At 34.7% G+C, this 14,089-nt stretch overlaps 1 protein-coding gene and 1 pseudogene across 2 annotated transcripts in view; both read right to left on the bottom strand.

Moving 5' to 3' along the window:
- DECR1 (2,4-dienoyl-CoA reductase 1) overlaps positions 1 to 14,089 on the bottom strand; it is a 61,568-nt gene that overhangs the window by 42,496 nt on the left and 4,983 nt on the right. Inside the window, exons 2-5 of one of the 2 annotated variants that reach the window (XM_051970823.1) lie at positions 3,957 to 4,159; positions 3,303 to 3,362; positions 2,726 to 2,783; positions 2,261 to 2,347 (exon numbers count right to left, since the gene is read on the bottom strand). In XM_051970823.1, the coding sequence (XP_051826783.1) occupies positions 2,261 to 2,347; positions 2,726 to 2,783; positions 3,303 to 3,362; positions 3,957 to 4,159 (408 nt within the window). The remainder of the gene's footprint in view (positions 1 to 2,260; positions 2,348 to 2,725; positions 2,784 to 3,302; positions 3,363 to 3,956; positions 4,160 to 14,089) is intronic. The other variant, XM_051970824.1, reaches the window with a different exon arrangement.
- LOC127545959 (bis(5'-adenosyl)-triphosphatase ENPP4-like) lies at positions 235 to 1,415 on the bottom strand (annotated as a pseudogene).

Here is a 14,089-nt window from a genome sequence, read left to right as displayed (position 1 = left end):
TATTATGGAAAAGAGATCACTTTTTGGCTTGTCTAGTGAATGTATCTATAGTCAGAGTAGGTCATATTTGCTAACACACCAAAATATGTATAAAAACAATTGCTAGCATGTTTGATCTAACTTCTTTGTAATTCTTTCAAAGTGTACCTTTTGCTGATGTATCATCCAGCATTCTATATTTGATGACTAACTCAAATGAATACTTCAAAACATAAAGTCAAAATTCTACACAAACTATTCAATCAAAGGATCATCATCTTCTTGTAATTGAAGATGGGAAAACAAACAAAGAATAGTCTGTTTTTCATGATAATTATGAGGCAGATCAAAGTAATTAACACCAGAAGGACATCAATCACTATTCCAATAGTTTTTGGAAGATTTATACTGATCAGCTAATAAACATTTAATGTTACTAAAGGTTCTATTGTTTGGATGTGGATTTAAGCTCAGGATAGGAATAAACAGCTACAAATGTTAATTGTATTGTGCTTATGTTTTTTGTGGAAGGCAAGGCCATGGGTAGCCAGAAGTGGATACATGCTTGACAAAGCATTATCACAACCATGTTTACATTAATTAATTCATTAAGCATCATCAACAAAAAAAATTAGCTGAATTTGTCCATTATGTTGGTAATGAAACCTTCCTGGAATATCATTTTTAAAATAAGCTTTCATGTGAGGGCTGTGATGTTCTAGCTTTTTAAAAGCATAGATTTAATTTTCTTTAGGCAGTATTGCAGCAACTAGGGTCATTTCTATTATACTCTAGTTTGAGTGATCATTGTAGGTATCCAATTTTATCAATTTATCCTTAGAACACTGAGTCATTCCATGATCACTTATAATGAGCACATCAAGGCTTTTCCCACAATCAGAATGTCTTGAGTTTATGAACAAAGTTATCTATTTCTTTCAATATAGCATTCATTTTCTCCTTATCTTCAGCTCCAAAATTGTGTCCATATGCATCTGGCTCTTTCCAATAGAATTTTGCAAAGATAATCTAAGAATCTCAGCTGTTTCACCATTTGGTAACATTGCCTAATCTCTCTTCAAATATTATTAAATGATTATAGTTCATAAAATAGGAAGGAGTTGTATTGTGGATAACCACATCAGTACCAGGCCACAAAACTGCAGCACTTGTTCCATTTTCCTCAAGCTCACTGGTTACCCAAATGGGGATCATTTCATTCCACCAAAAAGGATCTTTGTCTTTAAATTCTGAAAAACTTTTCTGTATGTCTGTATTGAGTTAGCCATGATACCATGGTTTTTTTCATATAGGCTTATCATTATGCTCTAGTGATTAGGAAAAGTTTTTGTGATAAAAATTTTTACATGTTCTGCCAAAATATCTTTTTTGATAAAATTACATAGATGAAGTTCAGGAGTAAGATAATAGTCCATCTTCCCATTGCCACTGGCCTGCACATAATTTTATGAGAGCATAAAAGTTAATGAATAAAACGCTGGATGTATAGTTGAGAAGGGCAGCTACATAGCACAAGTGAATAGAGTGACAATCTTAGAGTCATAAAGAAGGGCTCAAATCCAGTCTCAGAAACTTGCTAACTGTATAACTGGGCAAGTCACTTAACCTGATTGCCTCAGTTTCCTTATCTATAAAAATAGATAAGAGTGCCTACTTTCCAAGTTTGTTGTAAAGATCAAATGAGATAACCCTAAAGTACTTGGCACAGTGCCTGGCACATAATAAACTCTATCTAAATGTTAGTTATTATTATTATTTGAATCTTGCTTTAGATGCTTATTAGGTATGTGACTATAGATAGTTCACTAAGTCTGAGTTCAACTTTCCTCTTTTGTAAAATAGGTAAAACAAAAGTATCTCCCTTCAAGGCTATCCTAAGCATGAGAAGTGAAAATTAATAAAAAAAAAAAAATCTTTGAAATGCTAACGTGGTACATATGATTACAAGAAGGATTACAGTTAGACAGGATGCCACAGTGGATAGTGAGCTTCAGAGTTAGGAAGTCTAAAAAATAAATATGACAAACAATCAGTAAATGTTGAACTCAAATAGATGATAAATTACAGGGATGGTTTCATGCCTCCATGAAAAAGGCCAAGATATCCTCTCACTTTATCACTCCTCATTTCATAGTTGGCTCCTACAAAAAAAGTTTTTCAGAGCTTCAGAAAGTAAGATTTATATTACAATATCATTTTGTGGATATCCTCACCATCTAATACACTAAAAGTTTTAGGAAACTGCTACTCTTGTACTTACATCTGGATGACCTGCTACTTTGATTAATTCAGAGACAGCATTTTTAACCAAGCCAGGATCTCTCACATCACATTGGATTGCATGAACCTGAAAAATCACAAAAGAAAAGAAAAAAATGGAAAGCTTCTCACTTTTTATATGTTGGTAACATGACACCATCCTAAACTAGTAAAGGGGGAAAAAAGAGTAGTATAGTGAACAGAAGGCCTTTGGTTCAAGATCTGTTTTTGATACACTGGCTATGTGTCTTTTGGCAAGTCACATCTTGGTTACCTTATAAGATTGTCCCCAAGGAATCTTCTAAAAATTATAACTTTCAGAATTGCTGTTCATTTGTAGTATAGAGTATTTCCTACATTGAATAGACCATAGAACTAGACCAAAAACCAAACAATAAGGCTTAAAATATCATTTAAAATAAATTTCTACTATACAATTTTATATAAAAACAAAGCTGAAAAATACCTTATTTCCTGTTTGAGAAGATATTTCTTCTGCAGTAGCTTTCAAAACATCAATTTTCCTACAAACAAATTAAATGATATTCTGTATGAGCCCTAAAAATTTTTATATATTTCAAAGCTTTCTTTTCATTTGGACAAAATTCTTTATATTTCTTTTCTAAAAATACAGACTTTTAGGGTAAGGAAAAGAATAAGGAAAACAATATAACTATGCTGAAACAGCTTAATTTGACTGATTCATTAAAAATGTCAAATTTAAAGTTTAAAGACCTTTTGTGCTTTCCTTGGTCTATAAGTACTAATGGGTTGAATATTTCCATTTTTAACCAAATAATATTGTTATTACATAATAAATTATTTAATTTATTTGTACCTATCTCATTCTCAAGATGAAATTTAATAGGAAACAATTAATCATAGAAGCAATTTAGGGACCAAAGTTTATAGACATAAAGCAAAGGAAACTAAACAATTCACAACCTTAAGGCTATAAGTACAGCTTCTAAGTCTTAATGCCCTCAAGATTAGCATAAGAATTTACATATGGTTTTTTTGAACTCAAGAATGATTTAACCTACCTAAAAAGCTGAGCTCCCACATCATCCTGTGCACTGAAACCTTCCTCAAACTTAAAGACACTAAAAAAGTGTATTATAATTTTTATTTTATTCATGACATATCAGTAATAAATATACATGTTCTGGTATATATTTACTCTTCATTATTATTATTGCCATCCCAGCCATTTATCAAGACAAATATTATTACAATAGTTGTCAATCTCACTGAAAATAGTATGTATAATCTACATAACCCTGGATAGAAGATTAATTATCTCCTTGAGGAGAATTAATTACCAGCACTGAAAGGAGGATAGTTGATTAAAGCAACTTTGTTACTTCATCTGAACTAATTTTTTTTCCAACCTCTCAGTTAAATAGGATGTGTGCTGGATTATTGTTGGGGCAAGTTCTTTGCCAACTCTAAACCACACAAATGTTGACCTATTACATGTTCCAAATTCCATACACATCATTCTCTCCATCTCAAATATCTCAGAATTTTCCTTCAAAGTGATTTTGTACAAATAATCTAATAAAATTCCAAATTTCAGTGTAATCAGGCAAGATTTAAAATATTATTTAACTTCTCATCCACTAACAATGTATTGATATTACAATAATAAGAGAAAGTAAATTTTCATTAAGGACATTTTTACATAAATTATTTACCGACTCGCTATCACGCAGGTTGCACCCAGACTGGAGAAAATAGTGGTCAATCCTTTTCCAATACCAGTACCTCCACCTGTGATGAAAACTACTTTTCCTTTAAAACTATTAGGTGGTAACATCACTTTTTTAAGAGGCTTATAGAATTTAGATCGTTCTGCATCTTGGCTTTTGTATAATCCTTTTGTTCCACAACTGAAAAACTTAAAGAGAAAAATACAACAAAGATGGATAAAAGAATAATTGAATGACAAATGATGTCTATATTCAAAGAACTATGTAAATACACAAAAGTATAAACTACTTACCTTTAAAATTAAAGCAAACTTAGCTAGCAAAGTTTTACGATAAACATAAATTTCATCCTAAATATCTTTTGTTTTTTCAGTAACTATGTAAAATATTACTTATTTCTATCATTGTATGATTCAATAAAATTATAAAATAGAAATATTAATTTTCCTTATAACAATTTGGTGCTAAAACTGGTTTGAATAACTTGGGAATCAGACAATCCAGATGTGTACCATAGCTTGATAAATAATAATAGCTAGAATTTAAATAGCATTTGAAAGGTTGTAGAATGCTTTACATGGATTATATCACTTGATCCTCATAACTACTTTTATCCCCATTTAATAGATGAGGGAATTGTGATGCAGAGAGTGTTAAGGGACTTGTCTAGGATCACACACATAGTAAGTGCCAAGAGAAGGATTTGAACTTCTCTTCCTTACTCTAAGTCTAGCATTCTCTCTATTATACCTCTCTGGACTACAGTGTATTCCTCTGGGTAAAAAAAAAAACAGGGTAGACTATATAATCTCTAATGTACTTTCCAGCTCCATATTCTGTGATTCTATAATTCCATATATATATGGAATATATTTATACATATATATACATATATATATAAAAATTTCCAGCTCTAAAATTATGTGATTTAACAACTCACTCTTTTCTTCCCTTGCTGTTCAATTGTGTGACTCTGTGTGATCCATTTGTGGATTTTTGTGGTTCCTTTTGACAAAGGTACTGGAGTGATCTGCCACTTCCTTCTCCATTCCATTTTACAAAAGAGGAAACTGAGGCAAATAAGATTAAATGACTTGCCCGGGGTCACACTGCTGCTGGTAAGTGTCTGAGATAAGGTTTTAACTTGGAAGAGAAGTTCCTGATTCCAGGCCCCGAGATCTGCCCATCACATCTTTTTAGTACCCTTTTTCTTAACTTCTTCATTACAGTGAAATAATCAAAAGTAGGTAATATCAATATAGATGATAAATTTTCAAATAGATATTTAAAATAAATAAATTTGTCTAACCCTATTTGATCCTTTGGCAAATAAATTCATAATATGTGACAATCTCTACTATGTTCAAAATAAAAAAAAAAAAAAAATCCAGAAAGCCTTAATCAGAAAAAGGAATTGTGTTGGCAATCTTATGGTATTTGTGATAACATAAGATCCTTATAATTTTCAGGAGACTGTAATTAGTAAGAGTTGTAGTTCAGAGCACACCAAAGCTTCCTTTTGGAGTCACGATTTTAAAAGTTTACATTTCTCTCAAATCTCAGGAGACATCCGGTACAGTAGTCCTCTAGCTTCTCTTCTGCATTCACTGTGGATGCTGAATTCCCACCAGGAATTTTGTGGATCCCCTACATCAATCCTAAGAAAGGGTTTCAGGTCACTGAAGACAGTGGTGGTATCCTTACTAGGAATAGGGATAGGAGGAGAACTTGAAGAAAGTGATAAAACAATGTGGGAAATTATCCATGTGTATAGTTTGAAAACAAAACTTTAATTAAAAAAAAAAAAGGTCATTACAAGATTAGAAGGGAAGCAATAAACTGGGAAAACATTTTTATAGTCAAAGGTTCTGATAAAGGCCTCATTTCCAAAAAATATAGAGAATTGACTCTAATTTATAAGAAATCAAGCCATTCTCCAATTGATAAATGGTCAAAGGATATGAACAGACAATTCTCAGATGAAGAAATTGAAACTATTTCTAGCCATATGAAAAGATGCTCCAAGTCATTATTAATCAGAGAAATGCAAATTAAGACAACTCTGAGATACCACTACACACCTGTCAGATTGGCTAGAATGACAGGGAAAGATAATGCAGAATGTTGAAGGGGATGTGGGAAAACAGGGACACTGATACATTGTTGGTGGAATTGTGAATACATCCAGCCATTCTGGAGAGCAATTTGGAACTATGTTCAAAAAGTTATCAAACTGTGCATACCCTTTGACCCAGCAGTGTTTCTACTGGGCTTATACCCCAAAGAGATACTAAAGAAGGGAAAGGGACCTGTATGTGCCAAAATGTTTGTGGCAGCCCTGTTTGTAGTGGCTAGAAGCTGGAAAATGAATGGATGCCCATCAATTGGAGAATGGTTGGGTAAATTGTGGTATATGAATGTTATGGAATATTATTGTTCGGTAAGAAATGACCAGCAGGATGATTTCAGAAAGGCTTGGAGAGACTTACATGAACTGATGCTGAGTGAAAAAAGCAGGACCAGGAGATCATTATATACTCAACAATAATACTATATGATGATCAATTCTGATGGACGTGGCCATCTCCAGCAGTGAGATGAACCATATCTGTTCCAATGGAGCAGTAATGAACTGAACCAGCTACACCCAGCGAAAGAACTCTGGGAGATGACTATGAACCACTACATAGAATTCCCAATCCCTCTATTCTTGTCCACCTGCATTTTTTTATTTCTTTCACAGGTTAATTGTATACTATTTCAAAGTCCAACTCTTTTTATACAGCAAAATAACTGTTTGGACATATATACATATATTGTATTTAACTTATACTCTAACATATTTAACATGTATTGGTTAACCTGCCATCTGGGGAAGGAGTGGGAGGAAGGAGGGAAAAAGTTGGAACAAAAGGATTTGCAACTGTCAATACTGAAAAATTACTCATGCATATAACTTGTAAATACTATAATTTAAAAAAAAAAAAAAAAGGTCATTAGACTTGACCATTAAGAAATCATTAATGGTAGTGGTCTTGAGGCCACCATGACAGTCTCCCCATAATTTTATAAAACTTAGGCATAGAAAAATAATGACAGCAATATTTTTAAGGTGAATATCACCATGTATCCAAAAATAAAATCTTTCTAACCACCAGTGAGCCTTTCCTCTGGTACCTGTTTACCTTAAATCTCCCTCTCCCTCCCAACTTTGATATGCAAATCAGACAGCTCCAGATGGCCACTAAAATCAGGGCTTAAGCATCCCACTCTGGAAGGATAATTTGAAGCACACTTTTCCTTCCTAGGAGCATAATATTTCCATGGGAACAAGCCTTCTCAGCTGGTTCCATGCTTCTGTGCCTCTCAATGCAGTGCTGCCCTTACATGAGTTTTATTTTATTAGCTTGAAGTCTGAGTTGTATTTTAAATTTCTTCCTTTTTTTTAATCTGCTCTTCCTTTGAACTGCTCTAAATTGACAATACATATTGTGAAAACAATAAAAAGTTATGTTCCCACAGCAGAGGAAAAGTGAAAGTCTGGAATCAGAAGTAGTCTAGAGAGGGGAAGCAGGGGGGAGCTCCTAAAACCAGGTGAAACTAGGTAAAACTGGGGAAAATTAGTTGTGTAGTTTAAAAAAAAAAAAAGCAATAGGACCAAGGCCATAGTTTTGCTAGACTGTGTATGCTTAATTGCTTCATAAATATCAATTTCTCCTCTCCAGGAGGAGTAAGGCCCATTTTAATGGTCATGCAATGTTTGTAGCAGAAAGGAAGACATATTAAGGAGTGTATGTTGTAGAAGGATGGGAAAGAATGTTTAACATCACCTCCCCAGCCAATGGGGAGATGGGAGATGTATATCATTGCTGGGATCAAAGATAAAAAGGCTATGTTCTGGCTTCTGTAAAGTGCATAAGCTCATTGTGAGTTTTCACACTCACTCCTGCAGGAATGTATTAAAAGTTTAAATTGTTTCACTCATTTTGAGATTGTTCATTTATTGAGCCCTAACTTGGGATTTAGATTTTGTTTCCAACAATATTACTCACAACATTTGAATTCATTAAAGGATTTGATTTTCCCCTAATGCCTCAAATTTTGCAGAGACCTTTCCTTAGACATAAACTAGGTCCCTAGACAAGAATTTTTACTTATTGTCAGGCCTCAATAATAGAACTCAAAGATCAGTAGGAGAACTCAATGTCCTCCCAAAAGCAACTCACTTATGCTGGAAGCCTAACTCAAAAAAATTCTGGAAAGAGCATTTTGATTGAATGACAAGGTCAGAAGGCAAATTGTAGAGAATTAAAGAGAGAGAAAGGAAAGGAAGTGGAGGTACCCAATGTATACAGCCTTCTTAATGAATTTAGGCATGAAAAGAAAAAAATAAATAGTTTTTAGGGATCATGTGGATTTTTTGAGGATGGCGGCAGACATAAACATGTTTGTAGTGTGGGGAATGGAGAGATAAGGTTAAGAACTTACAGGAATGTTTAAATCTTTTTCTGTATTTTTTATTATTTCTATGTCTCTGTGACCTACATAAGTACAGTGTGTGCAAGCCAATATTTGCTTAAAACTTTAGATATATTTACTTAACCAGAAATGATGACATTTATCCTTGTTCAATGTTATCAATGTTTAGACTATTAGTTTAAATGATGTTAGCTCAGTAATCTGAAGTTTGAAGGTGTAATTGATGATTCCTCTCAGAATTAGGAAAATAAAGCATTCCCTTCTAATCTGCCTTTGGCACCAATGTTTAACATTCAATTAGGAGAGAGGGCACCTATTTCTCAATGCTCCCCAATTTATGATGTAATCCTTTATAACAGAAACTTTCCATTCCAATCTCTCCAAATAGCAACAACCAATTAGATGCCTTCCCCTCCCCTTCTCAATGCTCTCTTACTTGTGATGTAATCTCTTGTATAAAAGCTATGTATCTTTACAACTTCTTTAGCCCTCCTACCGTGAGCTTTCTCTTTCTTATCTCATGATGGGACGACTCATCCTCTGGAGGTTTTCAATAAACAACTTTTCTGCTTTTTACTGAATGATCTCTGAGTAGTCATTTTGGATAAGGGTCTTCTACATCCCTCACAGTTGGCAGTAAGGAAACTGCTAGTAAACAAAGAGATTCAAAATAAATCAAAGAGTGGAGATAACAGAGATATCAATATGGTAGAGGAAAAAGGATGGAATGGTAGGTATCCCTAGCAGAGGAAGAATGGTTTGTCTTGCATGGAGGATGAAAGGGAAAGGGAGGAGGAATTATGTGAATCATATCTAGGAATATAGTTCTCATCATAAAATGGTTTCCTGGGTAGATACATCTGCATACTTAAAAAAAAAAAAAAAAAAAAAAAGGGTGCTAAAGTTAGAGACTGAGTACTTGTGTTCACTTTTCATCATAGCATTTAGAGTCATTTACATATTTAGTTCCCTTACAAGGAGTCATAATTTTCTATTAGTGCTATTCACTAGCCACTTAAGACAGGAAGAAAAAAGGAAAAAAGCAAAAGTTTTTTGAAATTATGATTCTATGGCAGGAGGATCAATCTGATAAATTCTCAATAAACTTGATGAAATTATATGACACAAATGAGCCTTTGTTTACAGGTCTTTTCCAGTTCGTGCCTACTTTAGTGCCTACTTTTCAACTATTCTGCATATACCTTGTTTTACTAGATCCTGAGTAGTACAAATAATGAATCAAGTCAAGTGGGACTACACTGAGAAGTTATGTAAAAATATGGTAATTTTTCAGATCAATATAAAATATGCAATGAGAATCTGAATAATAATACCACTTATGATATTAATTATTTTTACTAATAGGCACCTATCTGTATATGCAAAGTTATTTAATGGTATTGATTCCATTAAAATGTGAAATTCCTTTTATATTCTAGTCTTTCCTTTGTTTCCCAATCCTCAGCTAAAGGCTTGATATATAACAAATTTTTAACTTATGTTTGTTGACTGACTAGAAAGTTTGGGCTTGCCCAAACATACTTAGCTGAGAGTGTTGTGCCACAGTTCTCTTTTATTGTCCTGACTCAGTTTCCCTAAATTGTCCTGACTTAGTTTCCCTGAATTGTTCTGCCTCAGTTTCTAATTGTTCTGCTCAATCCTGCAAAACCACCCCTCCCTCTTAATCATCAGAATATTTGATAAGAATAAAAGATGTTTTATTTTAGAATATCAGAATGCCAGCTGCCCATCCCAATCTATCAGAATATCAAATACTGTTTTATCAGGGGCCTCTCCCCATTATGTCATCCCTATCTCCTGTGCCTCCTCCATCCTGTCAGCGTCCTGTTCTGCTCTCAGCACCCTGACTCCACCCCTGTCTCATTGTACCCCCCGAGTCTGAGCCATGTGTACATATGTTATTGAGAATTCTCATTGTTTGCTGGATTCTTGGAGACGATAGTTGCATTCAGCTCTGGGACCAAACCATGGATCCATTTGGTCCCAGTAAATATCTCCCTTTCAAATAAAATATTAAGTATTCTCTAATCTCTATCTTGCCTCAGTTTCTCTGGCATTACAGAATGAGTATATAGAATTCTCTAGAATGTCAAATGTCCAAGCTCATTTCCCTTTCTAGGGAAGCCAAAAGATTGTCTGAATACTTGGGTGTAACTATAATTGTTCATGGACTTTCTATGTTGAAATAAAGGCTATCCTTTCCAGGGGCTACTTTGGTTGCATGTTTAGGAGCTACATCTCTGTCTCCCACATTTTGTGAAATGTAGACATAAAAATATTATAATTAGAGTGTTTCCAAGCATAATTCTAGCTGGGAGCAATGAACTAAATAAAGAAAATTAATTTTTGAGAGTCAGCCTGACAAGACCTGATCTTGTAGTATGTCCCTATAAAAAAATCTCTATACCCCACATTCAATACTGGATACTTAGAGACAAGAGTCCGATCCAGTCAATTGATTTACTCTCCAATAAATTAAATTATTATAACTCTCTAACCTCTATCTTGCCTCAGTTTCTCCAAGATTTTTTTCCAGGGTGGGGAAGGAAGAGTGAGGGGAGAAGAGTGGAGAAGGGGACAAAGCCAACAAAATCACAGAGTTAATAGTTGAAAGGGACCTTAAAGATTATATATTCTTATTCCCTCATTTCACATAACAAGAAACTGAGGCACAAAAATATGAACTGATTTGTCCAAGGTCAAGAATACTGTCAAGCAAATTACATGATGAGATTCAGTCTTTTAACTCCAAATCCAGTCTGTACTTAGTTTTCATTAACAAGCCAGAGTCTATGCATTCAGTGAATGCAAGGTGTATATCTTAATAACAATGCAATCATAAACTTTGTCTCCCCACTCCCCTCCTCCCCCCTCCCCTCGGTTTGCAAAGCAATTAGAGTGTGGAATAGATGGAGCCTGATCCTATTAAGAAAATGATAAAAGTCAGGGAAAGAAGAAACAAAAATACAATGAATAAAAGCACAGAAAAATCCATTGCCTAGCAATGTTGAAATGAAATAAAGGCACCCTGCTTTTTATACAAAGCAATTTTGGCCTCCGAGGCTAGAAACAGAGAAAAAAAAAAAAAATTCAAAGGAGAAAGGGGAGAGCTGGCACTTCTTAACTTCACATCCCCACCTCCATCCCAAGGTAAAGACACTATGAAAGAGTTTTAATCACAAATATTTCTGTGTCATTATAAGATTTCAAATTTGCTTGACATGTATAATTTCATACAAGTATCTACTATAACATGGCCTATGAGAGGCAGTTCTTAAAGCATATGCAAATATTCTCAACTTTGACAGGTCATGATGAGTCTGGGGTTGGTACTGTGTGATGGTATAAAACCCTTTGACTGTTCTTGAAACAAGAAGAATCAGTGACTTGGAGGTATTGAGCTGGAACTGATTATGACACAAAAGGGGTGCCTGACAGGCCCAACTCTGTCTTTCTCCTTGGGAGCTTCTATAAGGCCACAGCCTTCTTGAATTACCTACCTCAGTTATTCTGCCTCAAACCTCAGGCTATCATACCATCCTTTCCTCTTGATCATCAGAATAATTGATAAGGATAAAAGATCTTATATTTTAGAATATCAGATGCCAGCTCCCCATCTTAATCTATTAGAATATCAGATACTGTAAAAGAGCTGAAACTCTGAATAGGTGTACTTGAATCAAACAACAGAGCACTTAAGGCTAATAACTTATTTGAAATAAGACAAAGACTATTAGCATATGTTTGGATGGCCCTTCTCACCATTGATGCTGGCTCAATGTTTGGTGTAAAGATAATGGTAGGCAAGGATTAGAGGGTGGGGTGACAAAGGCCAGATTTCACTTGGCAGCAGGAAGAGGAGGAAAAAGGTGGAGATTCTGGACTCTAGAATTGAGGAGAGATCCTTGGCAAAACTCCAGGCAATTTGTCTGTCTCCTTCACTTCTCCTCTTAAAGACCAAGGACTTTTACTTATCCTGACTCTGGCTGATCCTGAGGCCTCCAGGGAGCTAGCCTGGACTTTAACAAGATACTTTATCAAGATACTTTATCTTACTAGAATATCAGATAACTTTCCCATCTCAGGTGCCTCCCAATAAGGTGTTTCTGTCACCCTATTAAAAATCTCTATACCCCACATTCAGTACTGGATACTTGGAGACAAGAGTCTGATCCAGTCAATTGATTAAATTATATGACATAAATGAGCCTTTGTTTACAGGTCTTTTCCAGTTCGTGTCTACTTTAGTGCCTACTGTTCAACTATTCTCCAAATATTATTAATGTAATTATTATAATTAAAATAAATAATTAACTATTAATAAATCAATAACTAATTGTTATAATTAAATAAATTGATGTAAATGATTGAATTATTATAAATTAAAATTAATAATAAATTAAATTATTATAACTCTCTAACCTCTATCTTGCCTGTTTCTCCAGCATTACACTTCAAGTGAAAAAGACAACTGGAATGATTAAATAACAATGTGAATCGGAAAATATGAATTCAAATCCTGTGTCTAATGTTAACAGGGAGATCCTTGTGAAAATCCCCAATAAGCTCTATAAAATGCCAAGGGGAGGATGGCAGGACTTGCCCTGGTTCCTGATGAGCACTAGTGATATAAATTGTGTGAGGGGTCCTTGAAACTGTGTCCCCTTTAATCTGTAAAAGAAGGGTGATTGGGGTCTCAAATTCTCCCCTGGGGAAAGCATACCTTTTTCAGACAAAACCCAGTTAAGTGATCTTATTCAGTTGGAGATCTTCACCTGATAGTCCTATTGAGTAGCTCAAACTTCCAAAATAAGTAATCAATCTCTTTTCAATTGGAGATCTAGACCCTGAGACAACTTTGAGTGCAATCTCATTCAATTTCGAATGGAAGCCCAAGCCTCAGACTGCTAATAAAAGACAACTCTGAACCCTGAATCTCTGCAGAAGTCCTGAACAGCATTATGCTTGCCATAGAAGCTCTCTTCTTGGCAAGCTGCCCTGCCAGGACTTTTGCCCACTGTGCAGATATTCTCTTCTCAGCGTTAACCTTTACTATCTTCCTAACAGGACCTTTTGCCCACTAAGAAGTCTGTCTTCCTAGCAAGGCTGGCTTCTCAGTGCAAATAAATCCCTTTTTGCCACACAGACTTCTGATTTGCGAATTCATTTCTCATAGGACCTATGCCTCTGACCAGAGGGGATCTTCCATCCCAATTCTTGCACCTCATCACAACTATCACTAACCTCATCATTTGCATCTCATCATTAGCACAGATGGATTATGATAATCAATCATCTGCTAGGCATTTCTTCAGATGCTATATTGCTCTGGATTCATTTATTTCTTGGCTGCTGTTGGGCAGCCTTCTAATTGCTGTGACTATGACTACTACCTCTGGTGTATTCTGCTAGCACTTTTTAGAAATTATTATTAAAGCTTTTTATTTTCAAAACATATGCATAGATAATTTTTTCAACACTAACCCTTGCAAAACTTTGTGTTCCAAATTTCTTCTTCTTTTCCCCCATTCCCTCCCCCAGATGGCAAGTAATCCAATATATGAATAGATGCAGCCTGATCCTATTAAGAAAGTGATAAAGTCAGGAAAAGAAGAAAC

The sequence above is a fragment of the Antechinus flavipes genome, chromosome 1 (assembly GCF_016432865.1).
Source record: "Antechinus flavipes isolate AdamAnt ecotype Samford, QLD, Australia chromosome 1, AdamAnt_v2, whole genome shotgun sequence".
Taxonomy (NCBI): domain Eukaryota; kingdom Metazoa; phylum Chordata; class Mammalia; order Dasyuromorphia; family Dasyuridae; genus Antechinus; species Antechinus flavipes.
Note: the sequence above shows the minus strand (reverse complement) of the source record. Positions and strands in the feature narration are given on the sequence as shown.